Source organism: Zosterops lateralis (genome assembly GCF_965231275.1).
Source record: "Zosterops lateralis genome assembly, chromosome: 3".
In the NCBI taxonomy this organism is placed as follows: domain Eukaryota; kingdom Metazoa; phylum Chordata; class Aves; order Passeriformes; family Zosteropidae; genus Zosterops; species Zosterops lateralis.
Window position 1 is genome coordinate 17640288 of NC_139764.1, and position 26694 is coordinate 17666981.

The window sequence follows — 26694 nt, forward strand, 5'->3', positions numbered from 1 at the left end:
AACGAGAAGTTCAACATTTTTTTAGTGGAGCACGTTAATGTGGCAACCAGATTTTCAGCAGTGTTGAGCTCTTGGGCTGCCAGCTGTGAGGTTTAACAGATTTGCATTCAGAAGCATCAAAGAAGAAGACATAAAGACAAGAGAAGAAAAGGGATCAAAGCCTTGTAAACTAGAACAAGATACATGACAGGCTACTACAACTTTCCTTCCATCCAACCCCTCCACAGACATCAGAAATTATTCTTTATCTAATCTAGGCCAAGAAACCAATCCTGAAAACACTAAGGTTACTACTCCTTAGTTAGAGGATTGGCACTATTACAGTCACATATGCAAGGAAAAAAATCCCACACATAGAGCTCTGGAAAGAAACTAGTTTCAAATGCAAAAGACCCTTGTTTTTACCTATAAATCACAGTTGTCCTTCCAATTCTGTTTTTTATGAAGATTCCCATGAAGAAAATACCGAGATGTATGTCAGTTCCATGGTTATCCTGCAGAGAAAGAATAATAAATTTAATTTAGTAAAGAAACTGCTCAATACATTTATTGGAATGCATGCTGAAGTACCAAAGAGAAGCCTTTCAGTGTGGATGCAGGACTAACCTATATTTTGCTGCTTGATTGGACTCTGATTTTCATTATTTCAGAGCAGTTAGCACTTAAATGGATTCACTGTGCTGATTAGTGAGAAGAGAAGAATGCTTAATGAGCTTAAAGTTCTCCTCTGTCAAAGACCACACAGACCACAAATTGGCATTTATTGTATAATATCCCACATCCCACCTTTGTGACTACAGCCATCTAGAGCCAGTAGGAATACCAAAAGTAACAGTTGTCTTTCACAGCCATGGTATTTCTCCAGACATCTGTTAAAACATGTAGAGATTTCAGAACACCACACCTGGAGATGGAATCCTTCTCAAAAGCTCTGCCCTTGACATTTCCTCCTTTAAGTACTCCACGTAGAAGTTCACAGCATGTCACCCCAAAAAGTACTTCCATCTCTATGCAAATACATCCTCCATTGATTTTCAGTTGTTGGGTTAAATATTCAGCTGCACACACCACATAAAAACAATGCAAAAACAGTGGACTCTAAGAAGTCCCTATTGCTTTTGCATCTACCCATGTCTCCTTGTAGGCTTCTGTTTGAAAACCATGTTCTCCTGATCCATTTTGCAATCAGTTTTCTTAAACTTTTTCCCTTCTTTTGGCTACAAAAGCTTAATACTGTTGACAAAGAGGTTTTTCTACATTTATCAACAAGGAAGAACAGTTCCCCCTCAGCTGCATATATAGTAATTGATTCACACTTTAAAGTGGTAAAGAGAAATCACACTAACACCACAAGTGTGGTTAGAAAGCATGGCTAGAAGAAAGGATGTGAGAGAAGTTAATGCACTATGCCTGCACTCACTGTAGAAACCTTCAGGTGCCCCTGCATTTTAATTGACCAGATCAGAGCTGTTCTCCTGGCCTTGCTGTGCTCGATCCTCAGAAGGCAATGATGGAGTCTCTGCACCTGTTTAACTACTGAGTGCTGGGCCTTTTGCAAACAAACCATGGATGGCAGTTCATCCACAAGTTGAGAGTCAGCAGTTTAGTCTGATTAGAGGACAAGACATTCTTCTGCCTTGTGCCAGAGGGACTTTTACAAGACAAAAAGATTGTGAATGCCTGAGGGAAAATGTACGTATTTTTATACATACAAATACATATATCTACATGTGTGCACGTATACACCCAAATACTCACATGGAAAGAAAGACACATAATTCTGGTAACATTTTCTACCAGGAAAAAAAGATAAACTTTTCATTTTCCCCTTTGAATGCAGTTCTGTTTGTCTTCACAGCCAATATGCTGCTCTTTGATGCAAGGCTAACAACTTCCTGCCATTTTGCAGAGCATCCAGTCTACTCTTTATACTCACCTTACTGACACATGCAATAATATCTAATGACACTTCCAACACAGAAATCTTTTGCAGTAGTGTGCAGCATTATTCCAAATGAATTTGAGGAAAGCTTTCATTTCGTTCATTGGCAATAAACGTTCCAAATTTTTTTTTTTTTAGTGAGCTGAAAGTTTTTGGCCATTCAGCTCCTCCCCTCCAGGCCAATTCTGAGATTGGCACAAAAGGATCAATTTTGACTTCAGCAGGAGGCTTGTTTTGTTTGGTGTGTGCCTGCATTTGTTTTTAAATTCCAAGTTATCTTAACAAGCAAGAAAACCACTCTCAATCCACCACTTAGGGTGGCTGGATAGGTTAGCAAAAAGAAATGGGTCATGTTGGGAGCAGCAGTTTTCAGTTTCTCAGCCAACTTCGTCCTGGCAGCATGTGCTCCATAAGGCCACACATCCAGAGACAATCCATGGCAGAATGGGACTTCCAGTGAAGGGGAAGTGACTGCAAATGCAAAATAATCCCTGAAATTGCCCCTTATTAAAAATGCATGGAGGACCTGTGTGCACACAGAGGAAACTAAGGAAAAGTGAAGTTAATGCTTGTTAAGTAGCAACTTTGACACAAAAAGGTCTCATTTTCCTGTTGTGTTAAAGATGACCAGAGCTGAGATTAATTTGCCCCGACCACTCTCCCATAGACAGCAGATGAAAGAAAAGCAAGGAGCATCTCTCATTCCCAAGAGCGCACACCCTAGAACACAGCAACCTCCTCTGTAACAAGGATTTTCATGGAAGACAAGTAGCACTATAGGCCTAAGTAACCCTCATGCTGCAATGTCCATTCAAATTACCAGCAGTCATTTCATCCTCTGGAGCACTTGAACAAGTCCTGTCTCTTTTGGACAAATATCACTTGCACACAGACCAAAGGTTGCTGCAGAGTTCTGCATCGTTTGATTCAAGGTTTCTTTATAATACACACTAACTTACCTTCACAGGGAAAATCTCCTGTCCAAACCCATCTAGACGTTCCACTTCATTGATGTACATTAGCTCAGCCTCTGCTGCTGTAATGCCACTGCAATTAGATGAAAAAAAGGCAGCAAATAGTGAAATATTACACACACACACATACAAAAATACTAGCCAAAAAAATGTGACTTTCACAAACCACTTGAGAGGACACTTTGGAAATGCTGCCTAGAAATGCACAACACAAAGCTAACTTTCAACATTAGGATCATTATCAGCAAGGAGGAAAATTTTACTAAATGTCACTAAGCTAAGGTATAAAGCACAGTTCAAATGACAGGAGGAACAAACAAAATTGATCACATTACTCAGCTTCTTCCACACACATCAAATCCTTTCCAGGCTTTATTAAGCCATCAGGTTGTGGATAGTTTTGTGTGGAAAACTTGAACCATAGGGGTGCTAATCTGCCTGAATATTATACAAGGCCACTGGAGTTTCTTAAAATGACTTAAAAGGAAAGACCTACATTTTCAAGTTGGCTGTTCAAAAACACAGGCACTAAATCCTAAAGTTGAACAGATTCTCTTTCATAAGAGAGAACAAACCAGCTGAAAACTTTTACACACGTGTCTACACACGCTGCTGTCACAGCTCAGGAATTCAAACAGATTTCAATTCTCAAAAGCAAGTCAGAATAGATTGCAGGTTGTTCCAAAAGAAGGCCACTATTAATTTTTCTCCTCTTTTCTCCTCCTTACCACAGCTTACAAACAGAAATATAGGAACCAGACAAATACCTGGGAGAAGGGAGGTGGAATACGATGTACCTGCTGAAGTGAGGGGAAGTATTTGCTCTTTGTGTTGCAGAAATAGCACTATAGAGCACAGCAGGTGGGAAATCTTTCCTTTCAAGTCTGTGAGTTAACCAAGATCACACAAGCAGCCCATGGCAGGGAGAGAACAGAACCAGGCCTGTTCATGGCCAGCTTGGAAGCTATTACTTTGGTTGCATCAAAGGCCCAGGTTTGCATTGAAACTCAAAACTGAGAACAGCCTTAGACTCAGAGACTGGTATTTGTCCTTTTACAACCACTTTCTCTCATGTAATGGAGAATGCAGCATCCTTCACATAATAATCCTATTGCATATGACATGTGGGCACTGCCATTTTTCCCATAACAGCACTCTAGAGGGTTGAACACTTCCACCACTGAAACACCTGGACAACATGAAAGACGCCTGCCCACAAAGAAGGTTTTTTTACTGAAGCACTAATGCACACACTCCTAGCTCATTAACTAGTAACACTATACTGTGTCTTCTCCTTGAGACTTCAAGCCCAATTCCTGTTATTTTCATTTCCATTACACTGAGAGCATTTGTATCCCCCTCCTCTTGAAAGAGACCCTCGGATCGCCACCGATCGAGTCACAGGGTCTTTCACTGTCAGGATTTAAATGAAATCAAAAGGAGAAAGGAGTCTACTGCATAGCACAAGTAGTGTTACACATGCTCATTAAACCTAAGGGTGTAAATGCTCGTTTATTTGGGATTAAGGTCCTCAGCCATTTTGTGTTTACAAAAGGCAGATAATCTTCTGTGATAGACTAATTAAAAATCCAGTGACACAGAGCATAATAGCGACATGAAGATAAGCTAGTTAAACACTGCCAGGAATGCATGGGGAGGCAGGGAAGTACTAGAACAATGATAATTTAAAAAAAAAATAAGTAGCACAAACTTTATCATGTCAAGTTCACCTGTGAGTTCTGTGTTCCTGGGCAACCTTTTGAGTCAGCTCCTCCAGGACAGCTTCATCCTGGGTCCAATCCTGCAAGGACATGAAGTAGCATCAAAAATCAGTCAACCAAAGAGAGAGAGGATAAAATGGCAGAAGCTATGACAGCAGATGTTTCAAGACTTGCAGTTGAGATGCTATCACGACAGCACTGAAAATTCAAAGCACGGGATGCTGAAAACATATGAGAAGAACACAAAACTCTGATTTTTTTATACCTTCTTTTGAGAGGGTAAAGAGATACTGTTAAAAATAGGAGTAAAGTCCTTATTATTCCAAAACAGAGAACAGAATATAGAACACAGATAAAGGAACTTTTCCTGGATACAACTGGTATTGAACTGGTACAGTATCTGTACTGAACGATATCTGAACTGGTACTTGAACAAGTCCTTTAAAAATTTAGAAATCTACAAAATAATATATACCTTTTAAAAACAATCCAAAATAATACACAGACCATGGAAAATTAATTAATGAGTATTTTTTAACCTGAAAAATACAGGTATTCCCTTCCTCATTTTAAAGGGATTGAAAGTTTTGCTACTTCTTCAAATATGCATTAAAACATACTTTATGCTTGAAACACATTTCTAAGCAGAAATTTTTATACTCTCCAAATTTAATAACATGTGTTAGAAACAATTCTTAAATAATTGGGAGCAAGTTAATAAAGGAAGTCTACTCATAAATTCACAGCCAAAAAAAGGAAGCTGAAAAACTTTCTTCCAAAACCTCAAGGTCCTTACTTTTATTTAAGAAAGCCTTAAGGCTGCATGTAATGTACTTAAATGCACTGCTTCTTGCTCAACGGGGCCCTCCCCTCTGATATTTGCTTCTGCCACAGAAAAATGTGAAAGTGGTAGCGTGCTAATGAAAAATGGCATGGTACATGCCTATGCACAGCCACACACCTGTGGGGTGTACTGTGTACATAACTTTGTTCTTTTCGCTGCTGAAGAAATGCCATTTGACACACATTGTAGCCTCACAAGATCAAACAGCACGAACATAGCTGCCCCTCCCTCATCCACAAGCTCACTTCACTAATGAATTTATAGCAATGTTCTCGGTGGAGGCTTTTTCTATGCCCCAAATTCACTCAAATCCTCCAACTCGCCTAGGGACTCGTTTGTATCTGCAGCACTTAGCCACTGTTACTGCACTTGCTGTGAAATATTTGCTATTAGGTTATCCATCCTCCCCAGAAGAACGAAGAGAAATAGTTAAAGAAAGGTCTAGAGAAATAGTTGATTTAAGAGTAGCCTTCTGAAGGTGTAGGAAGTAGACACTCTGCTGATCTTCTTAAATTTAGCAATAGCTGCATGGATGAAAGGCAAAATTCCACAAAGTGATGGCAAACATGCAAAACAGAAGAGAGCTGACCTCACCACCATGGAGGAAGCTGACACAAAAACAGAGGTTCTAAGAGATGGGCCCAAAGAGTAAATTGCTGAACTGCAGAGAAATTAACCACCTGGAAGCTCATCTAGAGACCTAAAACCTCCCCTAATTTTTTTTCTGAATAGAAAAATAGTACCAGTTCCCTGGAAGTGTTCAATGCCAGGTTGGATGGGGCATTGAGCAACCTGGTCTAGTGGGAGGTGTCTCTCCTCACAGCAGGAGGCTTGAAACTAGATGATCCTTAAGGTCCTTTCCCACCAAAACCACTCTGAACTTTGCAGAAGTTCATTTGCAAAGTGACACCCTGAAAACACTTTTCTCCATATCTATTTTCAACTATCTTCTTTCCCATTTAGGCTATCATACATGACTTCATAAGCCATCAACTAACTAAACACAAGATCATAAATTACTTATCAATAGATAAGAAGGCTAACCAAAGAAATTCTGCTCCATAGAGAAGATAACAGAAATTTATTAGTGAAAAGTTAATACTAAAGCCACATTTTACATGTATATATTCCACACAAAGTATATTCAGATCTCTGTACATTTCCCTTCTTCCTTCTGATTTTTTCAGATCCTATTGAGCTATCTAGTGGCTCAAAATCACATTTTCACTTCAAGACACCATGTGGATGTCACCTTTTTGGACTTAAGATGAACTGTCCACTGCAGTTCCTGTATATACAGCATGGGTAAGTGGGATGAAATGCTTCTCAAGCCTTCAAATTACAGTAAGATGAATCATTCTCCTTCTACCACTCCACTAATTGCAGAGGGAAACCAGATGCCTTAACTTCCAGGCAGCTACACTCAGGGCATAGCTACCCCACCCTGCTTCCAAATATTTTTTCAAGTTAGAAAGAATTCCATGATCTTTTATATTTATGAACGTTAAACTAAATGCTCACGCTGATGGACTTGTTCATCTAAGACAAAGCCAGCCTTAGTTTCAACAGACTATTTGTTTTGGTTTTTTTCTTCTCTAATTCATCCTCCCAGAGAGTCTCAATGTCACAGACTGCAAGTGCTTGGCATTTGTCACCAAATTTCCAACATCATTACTGATCTAAGCTCCTTCCCTAAGCTTTCAAGTTATTTTCTGGTTTCCCAATGTGAACCACATTTACAGCAAATATTCCCTGGAGAATGCTTTGAGAAGACCTGGCTTCACTTCAGTGCAATAGTCAGCTGATGTAAATCCACATTCTCTTCAGGAATGACTGCATGGTTTGTCCTGTGGCACAACATTTTCTACAGCAGCAGTCCTTATATCCCCTTGATATGCCATGTTGCTAATACCACAGTACTGCTAATATACACCTTTTAAACCAGCTGCAAATTCTTTTTTGATTCAAAGATGTCTTGTTTCTTCTGTGGGACCTATTCCCAGTGTAAGCTCAACGGGAACTGAAAACGGGGTGACATTCCACAGCATAGAATCATTCAGCTGCAATCAAGTTTTGGGGAGCAAATTTTGCTTCCACTAGTCCAGTGCTGGTGCTTTTACTCTGTTATCATCAAAGCCATCTCTGAGTCATGGAGAAATTATTCACAAAAGACCACAAAAGAGAGGGATAAGGAACTCACCATAGGAAACAAGACATATTCTCGGAGGAAGTCATGAGATTCAAACTGATTATAGTCTCCAAAATCCGCTGGAAAAAAAAATAACACAATTACTCATTTGGGCACTTTCCACCCATGCTAAGGCCACACTCAACCTTTGCACAGATGCTTAATTTCAAGTGGGCGAGTTCTCTCTGAAGCCACAGCTCAGCACAAAGACTTTTACTTATACTTTAGCTTTTAACATGAAGGTCTGAAAATAATAGTGCTATTACCAGAGATCAAGTAACAGCCAACAAGTAATTTCTTTCTTTTGATCCCTAATATAATGACCATTTGCAACGCTTAACCATCAGGAGTGCAAGAGTTTGTTTTTCTGTAGCCTTCTTGAACTCATACCCCCATTAAAAAAAATGCTGGGATTGCTCAGCCTCTTTGAAAATCATGCACACTTTTGCTTCTCCACCATTTCTAACTCTGACCAGGCAAAAATAAAGAAAATTTAATCTAACTCTGCTACAATTCTACACAGTTGAACAAAATACTAGTTTTATACCCTATAAAGGTTAAAAACCAATAGTCAACTATATTAAAAATTGTCAAAAACGAGCATGCGGGAAGGTCCTTCCTTCTGCAGCCAACCTAGCAGTGCAGGCACTGTGTTGGTTTAACTGACTGGCCCACACCTTTCTACTCACTTTTCTGCTTCTTCTACATCTCTCTGAAAGAAACTCATCTCTATGCTCACATTCACTCATATGTCAGGCTGAGGATTCTTGTCTAAATGTCCTTGAGTCTATGGAGTTTTGGAAATGCTTCCTAAAGGCTAAGCTACATTTAAAAAACCCCAAACAATCCCTATATTTATCTATCTGTTAAATACACAACAGCTTATATCAAAAGAATATCTTGCCAGGAGGTTTTATTTTATATTAATTGAACAGGATCAAACGCCATCTACAAGATTCTCATATTATAAGAGCTGGAAATCCCCACCATAAATCATTTTATCTAAACATTCTTTCAAAGCTTCTAGACAATTTCACGTATTGCAGGATGCCAAAAATGCAGTTTCATTTTGTTTCTACCTCAGAGTTATGTTTTAACATAAACAGAAAGAAATCAAAATGGGCATGAAACAGAGTCTGCAAGTTCGAAAGAAATAAGTATTTGAAATACCTTCGGTTGCATCACATGCAAAGGACAAAGGAAGTAACAGAACGTCAGGAATAGTAGGACTGACTCACTCTCAAAATTAGGAAAAAGCTCCAAAAACAGAGTGAAACATATTCAGTATCTATTCAGACCTAACTTACACACTGGAAAATCTTCATTTACCTAAATTAAAAGATTCATTATGGAATCTTATACATATATTTCCCTTTATTAGACAAACATTTCAAGATTTGACAAGAAACATTTTCCCTTTAATTTTTAACAAAGATATAAGATACAAACCCAGCATTTCTACTGCTCTAAAGAAAGACCATATAAGCATTTCTCTCCATGGAACCTTTAATTGCCAAGAATCAGATCCTCATGTTTGCTATTTATGTATCTACTTCCCCCTTCCCACTCATCAGAGAGCATGCAGAGAACATCATTGCTGAAACTCTGCCTCAAGTTCTCATAATCAGTTGTGGATAGACTGAAACCTACTTTATCCAAATACAGGGCTTCTTCCTCTGCACATACACATTATATGATCCTACTTTTATTGATGTCCTTAGGAGTCTCAGAATAAAAACCATATTGTAAGAAGTAGTTTACTATTAACTTATAACTCACAGAACAATTATGGTCATGTGCTCTTTCATACTTCACACAGCACTATACAGCAAAATGAGTTTTTAATTAAAGGCAAAATTAAAGCTGCTGCCATGCTCTTTGATGTAATTTGCATTTCAAACCAGAGAACGTGAAGCAAATTCATTATTGCAAAGTACTCCGTGGTCAGGGCTGGAAGAACTGGAGTTTTGTTGAGATTCACTTGCATGAATTTTAGAAATAAGAAAGTTGAGCACTGTCGTCCCTCATTCCCTGCCTGAGGCTGAGTGTTTCATCCACAGCAGTCCACCCATGCACTTTGGAATCAACTGGAAACTCAGCTGCTGTGAGCAGGAGTCACACAAGGCCTCAATGCTCAGCCAAGAGAGAGGACAAACCAAAAGAGCCATTCCTGGACAAAGGAATACTGTGGGGTCATGCCATCCTACCTTGCACTGCCAGACCAGCCAGTCGAATCCCCTGCTCAAATGAGGATATCAATCGCCCATCAAGAACATCCTTTTTTACCTGCAGGTAATACTGATATCTAAAAAAAAAAAAAAAAAAAAAAAAAAAAAAAAAAAAAAAAGAGCACAAATAAGCACAAATTATAATATCTATATGCTTCCACATTTCCTACAGGAAAGAAAAAAATATTGTGGAAAGGAAGGAAGGAAAAAATTACCCCAAACAGGTCAGTCTGTTGAACAGCAGGTCAGTACCCGGCTTCAGAAGCTCCACATTACCACAACAAATCAATATGATCCCTACCTGTGCAGTGCCTCCAGAGAGATAAAAGGGAAAACAAATGTTCTAGTCTGCACTCCTCAGACCACATAGAAGAAAGGCATCTGCAAAGACTACCTCTTTTGCAAATTTTATAGAGGTTACTGAAGACTGTGCAATCCCCAATGCAAAAAGGGGCTTTTCCATATTGCTTCTATTGTTTTGCTCCATTGTCACCATTTTGATTGAAAAAACAGAATTTTAGCTATGCACTTATGTCTGCTGATTTACCTTAAGCTATGGCCCTTATGAAAGGTTTTTTAATTGGCATTTTTCATGTGTAAGGATGACTAAGACACACAAACCATGAGGCTGTGTGCACTCAGCCTCATGCTCCCAATCCCTGAGTACACCTGGATGATCCAAATTAAGAACCTCAAAACCCAACAAATGGGCTTTTGCAGGCTGTGAGCAGACACAACAACCTGGCTGCAGCAGAAACAGGTTCAGAGGTTACTGCGCCCTTCAGCTGCATGCCTGCTTGCCCTCTGAAACTGAAAGTGGAGGGCATCCACTTAAAATGCCATGGATTTAAGCAATAATTGCTTGAGATAAACTAGGATAGAATTAGTACACAAGCACACCAGCCAGTCCCAGAGACTGCAAGCTCTGCAAGGCAGACAGTGAAGAGCAGTCAAAGTCTGTGGGCAGCAAACCCCTAACTGTGCCTAGCTAAAACCAGCACACCACATCTGACCTTACCTTTGAACCTCTTGACAAAAAAGCTGTTCTGGCCTTGTTTTAGAGTGTAAGTCACCTTCCCAGTCCCAGCAGAAGGAAGAACCACTGCAACATCACCCACAGTACACAAAACTGTGCTGCCTTAACTATGCTTGCAAATGTTACTGTTTGTGTTGAGGTATAAGAAAAATATAATCTCATTTAAAATGCTGAGATTTGGCTCTCACACAACAATTAATGAAGATTAAAACTTGAGGGGATTTTGAAATTTGATTGAGAGAGCCAGGCTGAAAAGCATACAGCTTCTCAGCCTGAGCCCTGTGCCTCAGCCCCAGGTTTCACACTTGCTTGGTCCAAGAGACAAATCAGCTTCTTTCCAATCCTTTGCAGTGAGCAAATCCTAACACTGAAAACATGCATACTTTCATAGAAGCTTGAGCATAAGCTGCTTTATCAACTATGCAGGTGAGAAAGTGTTTGATGAATTTGGTCTTTAAGACTTGTAATCCCAAAAGCAGCTATTTGGGTCCATGCTACGTATACACGAGTTACATATTCTAGTCTAACAAGGAGAGTAAAATCCACATCTGCCATAAAAATAAAACTATCGTTAAAACAAACACAGTGTTCAGAGGCTACATGAGACAAAAAAACAATGTCAAATCTTATAGTGACATCCTAGCTATACAAAAGTCAAGAATGTAACCAGCTGTAGTGGAGCCATGATTTCAACCACAGTACCCACACAACTACAGACAAATCACAGGAAGAATTACTTAGGTAAGCATCAACAAAATACAATGGCAATGCAGTTACTGAAGTATCAAATATTATGAGCTAAGTTTTCAAAAAATCATTGTGTGGGGTTTGAGTTACCATTTGACTTGCTATCAGAATACAGTATAAGCAAGGAAGAAAATATTGCTTAACGTCTGCCTTGGACAATGTGGAATCCTCAAGAGCTGTCTCCACGATTTCCCCCCAACACTGTCTTTGAACTATAGCTGGCAAAATTAAAAAAAAAAAAAAACAAAACCAGGTAAGATCCCAGGAATTTTAGGGCAAATAAAGAGCACACAGACTCACACACACTGTTACAAACTCACAGTCAGTTACACACACACTCACACAGTTACACATTCACAAAAAGCAGACAGCACCCACAATCTGGGAAAGATGTCTATTTACAGATGTTTCACTTGATCGTCAGGAGGGGGTCACATTTAAAAATCTTATTAGGAACATTTTATAACATTATGGAATCATAGAATGGGTTGGGTTGGAAAGGACCTTAAAGATCTAGTGAGTTTATTATTTATTATAATAATTTATATTTATATTTATTATATATTGTAGATTGACATGCAGTAAGAGTTTAAAGGATACACATAATTAGTGCTCTGACATTAATTAGTGTATCTGTCAGGAAAAAATCTCATGGAAAAAGCTGTCTCTTCCCACAGGCAAACTTACTGAAATGTAATCACCCACTGTGGCTCTGGCACCTGTTTCAGTGGAATCACCAAGATAATCTGAAGAAGATTGAGGCAGAAACCTGTGGCTGGCACTTCCCCTTTACCCCTGAACTGACAGTGACAAGTGACATCCACCTAAAGAGTCCCCTAATTGTCTTTTCATGGTGTCCAAATAAAGCATGAACTGGGACCTTTGTCCCCAGGCATGGACTGGGGTGGCCAATTCCAGTCTCAAGGCAGAGGAGGAGGATGCCCTGGAGGAAGCTCCGCTAGAAGGCTCTAGTAACTCCAGCAGCCACAGATTCATGGCTCAGCCATGCTGCAAAACTGTGGTCAGGCTCCCTGCCCAGCCAACGGAGAGGAGCAACTGGCCCACATTCTGTCAGGGATCTGAGGCTCCTCCATCTGAAATTAAATTAAATGCTGTTATTATACCACTATGCTAACTGGGACTGCTCCTTGTTTGCTTGGATTGCAAAAGTAGATCTGTAATTTGAGGGAAATCAAACATTCAAAAAATGTTTTGCTATAGATTCACTGAGGAAAGCTGTTCCAGGACAGCAGATAAAAACATGCATTTCATAAGCCTTCTATTAAGTGGTTTAGTTGGGAAAGCATATGGAAAGTGAATGAAAGAGAAGTTTGCAATCTGCACCTCCAAAAAATAAAAGACAAAAAATTCAAAATTAAGATTTACAAAGCTTTAATCACAAAGGCATTCAGGCATACCAGAGGAGAGCAGGGCAGCAAAGACACCACCACAGCAGTCAGCCTAGTGCTGAAATCTCTCATCTTCATTGCTCACTTTGGGTTAAACATTATGACCAGAGCCATTGTGTATTTAATATAATAAAGGCTACTGCAGTTTGCCAGCCTGTAGCTAATTCCAAGGGGAATGGGAGTGGACAACAAGTCTGAACAAAGCCATCATTATAAGGATATCATTTCCCACAACTCTATTTAGCCAACACACAAAACATTGGAAGTATATTTGTATGTACTGCATCAAAAAACACATTTTTATAGAGTAAAGAAACTGCAACTTGATGATTATGACACATCATCTCAACTTCAGAACAAACATCTGTATTTTGACAATCCATACTATAAAAGGAAAAAAAAGTCCACCAAAACCCAATAGTATTAGTAAGCAGAAGATAAGGGTACTATTTTAAAATTTAATTGCAACACCCAGATTCAAACTCTGCTACAGCTGCATAAATGTAGGGAAATTCCATTTGCTCAAACAATTCTGCACAGACCTCCCCTAAGACCATGGTTCACATTTGTTCTCCTGTCACTTCAAAAAAGAGTGTGGGTGTTTGTATAGTGTCACTGAATTCATTGCACCCTTCCATCACCACTGCTTATCTGATCTAAAATCCCTGTTGCTATCTGATACACACAGAAAAGAACTCAATTTCACTGATTTCCATTCCCTTCAGCAACCAATGTTTCAGATATCACAAGCCACACAAAACTTAGCCTGACCAACACAAGAAGTGAGGTTTTTGTAGAGAAATTAAAGGATGGTGCACAAAAGTAAGAATATGGTTAGATTTGCAGAGTAATTGCACAGGATCTTCAGGATTTTCTTACTAGTGACTTCCACGAAGAAACACAAGGCAAATCCTTTCTTATCTGAATAAGTACTCAGTATTATCAGATCCACTAGCCTTAGTAATCAAACAGAATCAAACTCTGCGAGGAAATGTAAAGGAACAGAACAGAAAATTCTTTCTGTCCCAGGGATTTACAATCTAAATGTATATTTTATACAAAAAGGTGACAGTATTGAGTTAATAAGGTCTAATACTCTTTGAATACTGCAATGTGACCTGTCTGGATTTCTGTTATTTTTTCCCTGGTTTTACTTTCCTTCTCTGTACATCAGGAAGGGTTTGAAAATTCTCCTGGTAGCCAACCAGGTTAATGGCCAAGCAGGTTAGAATACCATGCAAAAAAAAAAAAAAAAAAAAAAAGTTTGGGATTTTTTGGTTTTGTTTTAATCAGTTTGTTTTATTTAGGAATTTCAAGCCAGCAGTATAAATACATCACAGTTTCAGTACCAATAAATATTTACCTTTAGTGTATCTGAAAATAAACAAAGCACTAAAAAACATGTATGAGTTACCTAAGAGGTACAACTCCTTTACAATCATTTCTAATGATGCAATTACTGGCATGACTAACTTTTTTATAACTCATTAGGTACCATTTTGGCACCAAGCCTATCTATTGGATAACTTCATAGCTATGTAATTTAACTTCTCTGGAGGAAAAGAGAACGGCTTTACCATTTCAGACCTCCAAAAGAAGAAACCTTTAAGACTCAAAGGAGAAACAGACTGGTCCACCAGTGGTTCAGCTCAAGAACTTCAGCACTCTTCCAACTTCAAAAAAAAATTGCAATTAGAGTATAATATGATCTTCTAAAATTAGGAACACAATAAAAGTCTCATTGAGTCACAACAACAGTCCGAGTTGACTCAGCTCATTTGAGATTATCTCAGTATGGTAATGTATTTCTGAGGAGAGACGCTGCAATGTACATTTATGCAATAATGTGCCCACAGGGGAAGAGGTTGCTCCAGAAAAGAGGTCTTTTATCATTTACTAAAATTATTTTAAGCACCAGCTTTGATATTGATGTGTCTATTGTTCACCTGACACCTTAAAACCTGCCATAATTTTGGCTTTTATACAATTTAGCAACAGGGTTACATAGATACCTACATGCTACATTTGAAATAGAAGCCCATATTTTATTTTGAGAACATATTTTCTCAGCCTTTGAGGTAGAAGAGCCAATGACTTGGCTATTCAGGGCAACCAAAGGAACTCACTGATACTGACTGAAAAGTGATTTCTATTTATTTATTACATATTTAAGACAATTGTATTACTACTTAACTCTCACTGGTAGCTTTTCTGAGAAAAACATGCTTTAATGTATTAATGATCATGAATACCTGAGGTTGGTGAAGCTGGGCAGGAATCCAAAGCAGATCTGGGAGATCTAGGTTTTGTTCCCAAGTCTCAATCCAGTACTACTTACTGGATGCTGCTTATTTTATGTGGATCACTCTATATACTGCAACAAATCTGACTTGCAAACTTGGACTGGATTTTATATGGTAAGGAAGGTAGACAGGCAGACAAGACTGGTCTTTTCAAATGCAACATCAGTATATTGGCAAAGATGGTGTTATGATTTCTGAGCCTGAACATGCTGAAACACATTTTGGAGGCAAGGATTCAATCAGCACATCTTAATCTAAAGGAACTTAAAAAAAAAAAAAAAAGAGAGATACATAGATCCATGATGTCATTGTCAGTAACACAGAGCTAATGCCTCGTCTTTGCCACTTAAAAAACTTAGATGGTGTTGATAAACAGAACATCTCTAGTTCACTCCTTTGGAATTTCATCAACTTCTCTCCCAGCAAAGTCTGGTGTTTCACAGTACTAGACAACAGCCATTTATATGGGATTTACGTTAGAATATAAAAAGCAATGACAGTGTTTCCACTAATAGAAGGGTAATATTTTTGGAAGGGTATTATTGAGAATGAGTCTACCACACCCTGTCACAGACCTTCAGGAAGATCAGTAGACTTGCCAGAAAAAAGAGCGAAGGAGACGAAAAAGCCTTTGTCACACATGCAGGAGGAATTTCCTTCAGAAGCTCAAACTGTCAATGCCAACAGTAAAAACACAGTCATAACGTCTTCCAGGGTAAGAGCTCTTTGATCATAACAACCTTAGAGGGTAGGTCAAAGCTAGCTTCAGGTAACTGAGAAATGACTCTGTCCAAAAGCAGCATCCAACTGCCTACATCCTGGTTTCCTCCGGCAGCTGGACGGAAAACACGACTGACACTAAAAACAAAATAAATACATGGAAAGATTTGTGTCATTGCCCTTCCTAATGAGATAGAACAATGCTGGGATAACATCAGATTCCCACATTTGACTGAAAAAAAGGAGAACAGTCCAAAACACAGTTCCTATCACCTACTTCCAGACCACTCAATCTCTCTCTTTAAAATCAACAAATCGAAGGGGAAAAGAGGGGATTTGGCTACAACAGACTAACTTCACAGTGATGGTCACTTTCCATTTATTTTGATGTGCAGGTTGTGAGATAAGGACAAATGATGCAGAGCCTGGATGCCTGGGTTGCTTGGTGAGCTGCAGTGAGGCACACAGTGAAAGGCCAGCTACCACAGCTGACCAGTGAGGTTCCTATCAAAGGCCAATGCCTTCCAAAGGTTAAGGGCCAGCTCCACAGTCAGCTCCTGGCTAAGGATACTAGAATAGGAAAACCTTTGCACAGCGAAAGACAGCATGATGAGAATTGGGCACCGCTTAGTTGTTGTTTACCACCTCCATTTCAACAGTTGACTACGGAAAGGTTGCTCATTTGTGTGCATTCCCCAAAAGACAATTAAAATTCCAGATCTCCACCTGCTCCAGTTCTTTACACAGCTGGCACATGATTTCAGAAGTAAATGCAAAGTATTTTAAGAGCAATCAAGTTTTTATTCTGGCATGAATTAGTCAATAATGCCAAATTTCTTCAGAAAAATAGAGCACTTGAAGAAAAGTGTGTTTGTATTACAGATGGACATTGACTGTTTAGGAAAGTAACACAGACTCTATAACCTCTCCCATATAAGCAGTACATGCTCCCAGTGTAGCCTGATCTCCAGGTGCTGTGGCTCTTTGCTGCCCAGAGTCCAAGGATGGCCAGCGAAGCCCTCAGCAATGAGCCGGGAGACAAGAGCGTCACACTCGACATTCTCACTGGCAGCAAAAGAGGGAGCTTGCAGAGGAAAGAAGTGCTCTGCCAGTGGTTTTCTTTTCCTGCCGTTTCTGATGGGCCACAAGCACAGACATGCACCCAGGCCCTGCTGCAGCCTGCAGACATGACACAAGCCTTCCAAAACACGCACTCCTTCGACGCAAGGCTTGGCCACCAGCTGCAGCTCCACAGTATCCACCAATTTCTCTATATTTAAACAGAACCCCCCCAACCACAACAGGTCCATCCTCTGTACTTGTATGGGTTTTTTTAAGAGTGTATTAAGCATTTTGCATACTCCAAGTTCAAATAAAGCCACAAGCACAAAGTGAAACTTTAAATAAAAAGGCCAGTAATGGCATGCTTTTGCAAGAAAGGAAGGCATGCCACAACCTGATCTTGATTTTCTGCTCTTGAACTATTGAATTAATTATAACAAATTACAGGGAGCCCCACTACAATTTATAAGCACAATAAACTCCCTTACTACCACCTATAATTTTATCAGAGGTAATCCAAATACCTAAAGAATTATACAGCACAAAACTTCAACATGCCTTTTAGAGTAAAAAAAAAAAACAAACGGGGGAAGCCATATTCTCTTGTCTTTTGAACCCTTTCACTTAGAAAAGGCTACATTTGGTCTTTGCAAATTGGAGTCAAATGGAGTCCAGCAAACCCTTGTGACACCACCATAGAATTCATCTTTATAAAGCTGGAGTAGGATTGCAAAAGTAAAGCAAAACAAAATCATATAATGCAAAAAAAAAAAAAATCTGTATTTTAGCATTTCTAACTGAAAAAACAATGTTCAATGCAAGCATAAATATTATACAGAAATCCTGGAATAAAAACTTCGGGAGCAAAGAGTTTATTATCCACACCTTTGAAAAAAGCCATGTATCCATTTGGTTTGGGTTTTAAACACATGCTAAAAGTGCTGTTGTTCAGTCTATTGTTCAGCCTAGGCTTGAAACATGCTCAGCTATGCGCTCATATCTCCTGAACTGAGCAGAACACTTGCATTTGGCTACAGAGATCCAGAGGTTACAGCTGAGGAAACTATTTTTCCTTTTCAGCTTCAAGTTCTATTTTGATCACAAAAAGAAAAAAAAGGTAGGACTGAGTCTGGTAGGTGAATTACAGCAATGTCACATATTGCTTTTCACAACATGGTTGGGGTTTTTTGAGTGCAAACCCACAATATCTCCCACAACTGCTGCCTCCACCTTCACCTTCCTCCAAACACAGTCTTCTGCATTCCCATATAGGGTCCCAGGGCTCTTTCTCCTTGCCCTGAACTGTGTGTCCCAGAGGCAGCTACTGCCCTGATGCAGGATTTTGGATAATAAACCCAGCCAGCACCTGTCCTTTAGTGCCTGACACACAACATGGGCTCCAACCAAGAACAGGAGCTACAACCACATATAGACCCCATCTACAGGTGCTCACTAAGGTGCCCTGGCATGCAGCCTGTGTGTCACTGCCCACTTGGTTAGTCACATCCTCACAACAGCAGGGCCCACACACAGAGAGCAACTCATGCCCCCAGAGCTTCAGATGGAATAAAATAAACAAAAAATATCCCCTGAAATGGCAGCTGTAAAGATCCATCCTCACAAAGATGCAAAAGTGCAAAGATAAGCCATGGTTATGTATGCTGATGACTGCTTAACATCCCAGGAAAGAGGAGCACAAAAAACCCCAGTTAGTCTTTCCTGAATTGGAATTAGATTTCAGCAAAAATGAGATTAGACCCCAAAAAGTTAATAATAGCTTATATTTACTTCCTGTATTCATATGTGTTGACTCAGTTCAAAATATGCTGCTCCCTGCCCTGAAAAACAAGGCAGCTAACCTTCAAGCTGTATCAACTGTGGGAAAAGGTGGTTTAAGCTACATATGGAAGCAATATGAGTCAACAGTTTGAAAATTCTCCTGGTAGCCAGCCAGGTTAATGGCCAAGCAGGTTGGAATATCATGCTAAAAAAATGTGGTGAGTTAACTAGAACAAATGTATACTCAAGCTCGTACTATGCAATACTGAAAATAAATAGATAACCTTTTTTTCCCCCTTTTTTTAATGGCTCTTAAGTACAGATATAACTATTCTTTGGACCCAAAACAAACATGAAGAGTTCTCATTGCTCCATTCTCTTCCCCTCATTGTGTCAGTCATAATAACAAAATATAATGTATGCACCTCATAGCCCCCATTTCATTTTTCAATATATATTTTAAATATTCTCCTTTCATACAGCTATAAACTCTGAAATTACTCAAGTCCACCATGTTTTTCAGGCTAACTGTAGTGTGTTCTGCTGTGCACTGATGCAAAAGCTGAACTGAGTGAGCACATATACCAGTGAACAACTGGCATGCATATGTAAGCATCCAGAAGCACATCATAAAATAATTGCTTTGTGGGTGCAGAGCAGCATGCAAGTGTGCTCAGGTGTTACTTTATTCAAAGAGCAAGTGAACACGTTCAAACTTACAGAAGAATGTCTCCTTAGCCTGAACTTATGAAAACAAAACAAAACAAAACAAAAAGTTCTGGTGAGCTTGCAGTGAAACCTTGTTCATGAATTTATAGAGCTCATTTACAAAACCCTGTCAGTGAAACCTTCGTGTACTATCCCAACTTCACATAATCAATGTCTGAGAAAGCTCCATTGATTTAGTGGAATTTTACCTGGCCAGGAGTTAAAATCCAGTCCATTGGCTACTGCCTTTTACAGTAACCTGTCCTGGCAATAAGAAAACACTGCTTGAAATGTGACACAATGAAGTTGCTGCCTATCTATAGGTCGTCAGTACAACACCTTATATTCCTGTGAAAAGACTGTTGGAACACCTACATTAGCATCGCTGCCAGCAGGAAACAGAAAAACTCAGGTTGCCTCCATCTCCCAGAGACCCCAGTGACCCCAGTGTTTCCAAAGGAATAATTGAAAACAGTCACCCCACACCTCAGTAAACCATGCAACAAAACCACAGCCCAGGAAGTTGTAACATCCCAATGAATGCAACCCTGCAAAAGTGAACACAGCTCTGATAACGACGGGATGTTGCCAGGGAAATATGTGAATCAGTGCCCTGTTGGGTGGGTAAAATAGATCCATTTCATGAAATGAATAATTATTCTTTGTAAAAGCTTCGAAAACAGCTGAAGATATCAAGTGCAAAAGCAGCTGCCAAAGATAAAACAGTGAACCAGTAAACATCTCACTGCACAGGAATCTGCCATCTTCCGACACTGAGATTTCTGCCAAATTCTTGTTGAGATTCTCAGCTGCATAAAGGCCTCCACACAAATGCTTCTTTTAAACACATTTGGAGACTTCAGGGTTGTACTGACATCCAATTGCAGATCCTTTAGTGTTATACTCTGCCAGCAAGGCAAAAAAAATTAAAGGTATTCAGGTCACTGAAAAAGGTAAGTTTAGAACTAAGTTTTCATGATCTGTGTCTCAGCTATAAGAGAAGGGAAAGTTTGCTCCAGCCTGTAGTACAAACTTCAACATTAAATAAATTTAATTGAAGACTGGCAGTGCTACCATAACCAAGATTTCCACTACCTATTGCATTCTGAAGATTTAAAAAGCTAATAGAAATATCAGTCAAAATCTGTTTGCTCACATGCTGCTGCTGCTAATGGCTTGACCCTCTTCCTGATGCCGTAGAAAAATTTTGGACATCTATCTGGGACTTCTATTTAGAAGACCAATGACCCACAGTTCCCTTTTCAAAACACACAGTAGGAAAGAGAGAATGAATCACCTGCAGAAAGTGATGCACAACAGAGGAACCCTGAATCATGCTGTGGAAATGCCCATTTCTTCTCACTGATTACACAGGAAGTCTAAAGCAACCTTCACTCTTTCGGGCTTCATCAGGAGTAGCAACATGACTGAGGCAGGATCAGCGTGCGCCATGAAGAGTTTAAGGAGTACATCCCCTAGCAGTCTGCACTTCCCTGAGGAGAAACTGCTAAGTCCCTCTTACTGCATCATATGGGAAGACAAACAGGAGAGTATGAACCCCAGCCTAGGTAATGCAGTCATCTGTCCAAACCAGGACCTTAAACTACCCTGGGAGACAAGTCCAAAGCTCATGCTGGTGTGTGAGGTGCACTAGAACAACCACCCTGTGCACAGCACTCCTTAGGAAGTGGGAAACCTCCCTCTGCAGTGACACATGCTGCTGCTACACCTGGAGGAGAAAAAAGGGGCAGCCAGCTTGCAGCAGTCTAAATGACAGAGGCAGTGAGCAGCTCAATTGCTTATCTAGAGGAAGAATAATCCTTTTCATCTTCATTAGAAGAGATGCAAAAATGCTGATGGGCACTTCTGTGACTCAAGCAGATAGGGATGACAAGTGTGCTCTCTTTTTCCGCTTTTTAAAATCCTTTTTCCTTTAAACCAAAACACTGAAAAATTCCTTTTTTTTCTAAATCCCTCTCTTTGCTTTTAGTGGCATCTGTCAGGTTTCAAGAGACAACAATGCACTAAGAAGCTTCAGGGAGCAAAATCTATCATAACTGATTCTATTGAGAATCATTCCAGCAGCAGGGACTTTTTGACTGATTCTACAGAAACCTCTCAATTTGTGGATGGGAACTCCCTGTCCATCATGGTGATGGCAGCATGCTCCCACCAGCCAGGAAACATCAGATTTGAATTTCCAGCCTACAGAATAATATTTCTATTTTAAAATAAAACTATTATGAAACAAAGTCCGTTCTTTGTCTGCATTTTGTATCTTTGCATCCTGTCTTAGGCCTGACACAGTCCTCAAGAGTAAATACCTAGGTGAAGGTTTCCTGTAGAGTTTACAAGTGTAAGTAGATCTAGAAAGGCCATTTTGTTGAATACAACTTTCAACACATCAGCTGGAGGATTACTATCCATACACTCATCCTCTTGACTTAAGATATTGCAGTTCAAAGACAGCAGGACACAATTCTCCATTCCAAAAAGTAGGTTAAGTCACAGTTTTCATGAGGTTCTACTACTAGTTACAGCAAGATCTAAAATCCCCTTTCAGCACTATTTAAGATAACTGGCTACTAACACAAAAAAAGAAAAAGGGACATGTTCAGATCATACAAGTAGACCTTCAACAGATTTTCCATAAATGCACACACACAGGGAATGGGTACTGCTAGCAGTACAGCCACAGATATGCAACCACACGTCTGTGTGGCACTGGGAAATCTAACAGGAGAAAGCCAAGGAGCAAGAAAAACTGGATTTAAATAGAAGATAACTCCAGGTTATCAGAGTTATCCACCTAACACAAGTGCTTATCACCAAGCAGCAGTGAGGACAGCTTCCTCAGAGGCTGAGAAACAAAAAGCAGTCAGTGTGACTCATCCAAACACATGTCCATACACAAAGCAAGCTCTTCACTGATGAAAGCAGAAGCCCAGATTTCTAGCCTCAGCACCATTTCTACTGTCGATATCACAAAATAAACACACAGGCCGTTCAAATTATTTTTGTTTCCATGCAGAAAGGCAGAAGAACTTCTTTTCCTGCAACAGAAGCTGGTTAGACCTTCAAAGCAAGTTTCAAAATGCTTAATGTATTTCCTTCTCTTTAATATTATAAAATGTCTCAAGTACTAGGTTCAGTCTCAAAGACCCTCAGCTCTTCTTTCCAGAATTAAGGTTCAATCCTGGCAGTCTATGTAATCAAGACACATTTTTAACACAGTCATTTGCAGCTGTGTCCTAATCATAAACAGTCACTTCCTCTGGTGATGAGGAATAGGACATGAGGAAATGGGATGAAGATGCCTTAGGGGAAGTACATGCAGTGGGATTGTAAAACAGGGACAAAGCAGGGTCTGTTAGGATAAGACAAGAGGCAATGTTTTTACAGTAAAGAAGGGTAGGTTTAGTCTAGACATAATGAAGAAATTATTTACAGTGAGAGTGGTGAAGCCCTGGAGGAGGTTGCTCAGAGAGATGATGGCTGTCCAATCCCTGGAAACATTTTAGATCATGTTGGATGGAGCTCTGGGCACCCTCACCTTGTCCCTACTCATTGAAGGTGGGTTGGACTAAATATGATCTCTAGAGGTCACTTCTAACCCAAACTACTAGAATTCTATGATTCTCCTTTGATTCCAAGTCCAAATTAGATATGAGGAAAAGATTCTTCACCTACAGGGTGGTCAGTCACTAGAACAAGCTCTGCAGGGAAGTGACTACAGTACCAGCCTGATGGTGTTCAAGGAGCATCTGAATGATGCTTTAAATCCTATGATTTAGTTTTAGGCAGTCCTGCCAGGAGCAGAGGGTTGGGCTCAGTGATTGTTATGGGTCCAATTTGAGAGATTTTGAGATTCAGTGAATCCCCTTCCGTCCTGCTGCACATATCCACATTTTCTATCCATCTGGTTCCTTATACACTTTGGAAAAGGATACATGATTAATGTACTGTTGTCATTGAAGTTTCACAGGCCTCACATCAAACCCCCTCAAAGCCATACTACTATTGAAGAATGATATTTCTTTGTTTGGTAATGCTAGGTATTCTTTTTCCTTCTGATTTTTGAGAGCTATAAATATTTGGAATCATACCTTTCATGCCCTTCTTTACTTGCTCTTTACTAATCCAGTCTGAGTTTTGTTCTGAATGTGTAAAAAAATCTCAGACTGAAATTCATATCATTACCTCATTCCAAGATCTTCAAATTTTAGGGAAAACCCTAACATACTAAAAATAACAAGCATGGACAATAAAATTGCTACATTGTACCCAGCTGCAGAATTGTTTTTTTAAAAATCTGAATCACTTATGGCAGTCATTCATGGCAAAAGCCATCCACATTGCTTATCCAACATACAGGCTCTGCCAGTGTCTCCAACAGCACACATGCCCAGGTGAACAAGAAAAGGAGATTCAAAGTATTTTTTCCCAAGTGCAATTGCCTCCACTACCTCCACTGCATGGAAGAATTCAACCTGGACTATCTAAGACCAGAGAGGAAGCTCCCTCACCTTGTGTAAATGATATATCATTACTATACAAGAAGAACAGAACCTCAGAATGTAATCTTTGCTTCCATTTAAAAGGGCCCAATAAAAAAAGCATTGATAACTTCAAAAGTATTTGTTCTACTAAAATTGAATGTAGAAACAGTTCCCATGAGGAAAGCAATATGTTAGCCCACGTGACTAAGCCCCAGAGCATAAAATTAGTATTATTTCCTTACGATCAGATATAAATGTGAATCTGCCCAATGCCAAGATATTCCTGTTGCAACATTTCTAACCATCACAGCCACTGCCTTCAAAACACAGTAAAGCCAGAATGTAGGCTGAAAGTATCCTACACTGTATTTATAGTTATGCAACACTACTTTTTAGAGTTGCTACATATGTACTGCCCAACCACACACATGAAAACACATTCACTTTCTGGTCTAAAAGCACAGTATAATGTAATAGATTAGATCTAAGTGTCAACAGTTTCTTAAAATATCTGGCACAAAGAGCTCAGCTTTCAATAACCAACACACAGAGAACAAGCTTCCCATTCACTGAAGAAAGTCAGCTGGGAGAAGGGTTTGCCCTCCTCAGCAAATATTTTATAAACAGGGAATTAATGTTGAATCTTAGGTCTGCCTTGAAGGAGTTCTTACTTTTAAGTCAAAGTTTAAACATCCACTAAAATACACAACCAAAAAAGAACCAACTGGAAAATATTACTGAAAAGCGAAACAACACATACGCTGCAATAATATGGACACAACAAGACCCAGACAAATGCTGCACTTTATTTGTTGTTGCTGCCCTCTAAATACAACATGAAAGTTAATTAAGTATCAGGGTGTTCACAACAAGGCAGGTACAAGCCTAATGTGTGTGCTGTATGCTGCAGTAGCCACTACTATTAAAAAATCTAATAATTAAAACAAAACAATAAAGCCATCAAAGGAGCACCAAAACACAAATATCCCAGACTGTCTAAGCCTGGGTGGCCACCCAGGGCTCTTAGGACTCATCCTGCTTGCATGCAGTTCCAGAGCTGCTCCCATGCTTGGACAACATGAGCCCAAATTCCTGCAGCTAGAAGGAAGGGAAAAGAAAAGGAAAAAAAAAGGGGGGAAAAAATAAAAGGCCAACATTTCCATGTTACTTAATGACCCACCCACAATCTTGTCCAACAGAAGAGGGCTGGGATCCCTCAGGACTCAGGACTCCCTGGCTCCAGTTAGCAAAGAATCCCAGAGCTTGCCTTTTTTCCAGCTTTGGGAGATGTAGTGCAGTTCCAGTTGTAAAGTGATGAACTTGAGGACCCTGAGCAGGACTGGGGCCTGTATGGTCATGCAGGCTGTCAACAGCCATCTAAAACCACGGGAAATCTGTTCCAGCAGAAATTTATTTGTCTCATGTCAATTTACAAAATTTCAGCTCCAGAGTTCCTACTGCTTCCTCTGGGAGATCTCACCATGATATCCCACAAACACTCTCATAAATAAGACACTTATATTAGTACTTTCTCAGCTCTTCTTTTGCTGTGTTTCAATACTTAGCACATACCTACAGCACCCTCTGTTAGTTCTTCTAATTAAACAGGAAAGAAACAGTACCACCACATATGGGGCAGTTGGCACCTCATGCCCTTTCCCTGCTGTTTCACACCATTTCTCAGTAAAAACTTAGCCAGTAATTTGACTACCCAAATCATTTAGCTGAGAACAAAAGTTTTGATAGGATTCATGGGATTAAATTACTTTCCATTTCTAAGGTCTGTCATCCTTACACAACACCCTGTTCTTTTCTGTTCACTTGATACACTTGATACAGCTTCCATGTATAGCAGCAATAGTTTTAAATCGTGTGAATCATTTAACATTTAATTAATTAATCATTTAACAATCCATTGACCCAAAGCTCTCCATAAAATAGAAATATTATATATATATATATATATATAATATATATAATTATAAAGTTGGAAATATTCTAGAATAAGAAAGAAGTTACACAGCTTTATGCTATGCAAGGGTCCAACTCAATTTAAGAAATAAAGGGAACGGACAAACTTTTTAACTGGAAATAGTTAAAAGCACAGTACTCTTCTGACCATTAGTACCATATTTATGTTGGAGAGAACACTGTTGCTCCTTAGTGAAGAGGAGGTGCATCATCTTTCCAGCTGGGCAAGCCACACAGCTGTGTCTGGTGCCAAGAGGGAGGGCTGTGTGTCAGGGCCTTTCCTGTGTGCTGTGAGTAGAGCTGATCAGCACGAGCACTGCAGCCATGATATTTCCCAGAAAAGCAGGCAATTAGTGCAATCATTTTTCTGGAAACTACATAGCCTGCCTCCAGATAAGATCTTTCCAAGACAGCAGGCATGCTCCTAAAACATGTGCTGGTGAGTACACCGTAAACACAAACTGACAAAGGCTCCTAGGAGGAGACAAATTCGGACCAGGCAGTGAGACTTCTGCTGCCTGAAAACTAAACTTTTTTCCACTCTGTTACATGCCAGTAGCACT

The 26694-nt window shown here is 39.6% G+C and overlaps 1 protein-coding gene across 1 annotated transcript in view; it reads right to left on the reverse strand.

Annotated features, from left to right (window-relative positions):
- The window catches only part of PTPN14 (protein tyrosine phosphatase non-receptor type 14), a 72378-nt gene that overhangs the window by 32007 nt on the left and 13677 nt on the right, over positions 1-26694 (reverse strand). Inside the window, exons 3-7 of the mRNA XM_083858095.1 lie at positions 9877-9974; positions 7682-7749; positions 4647-4717; positions 2902-2989; positions 406-494 (exon numbers count right to left, since the gene is read on the reverse strand). Of these exons, the coding sequence (XP_083714221.1) occupies positions 406-494; positions 2902-2989; positions 4647-4717; positions 7682-7749; positions 9877-9974 (414 nt within the window). The remainder of the gene's footprint in view (positions 1-405; positions 495-2901; positions 2990-4646; positions 4718-7681; positions 7750-9876; positions 9975-26694) is intronic.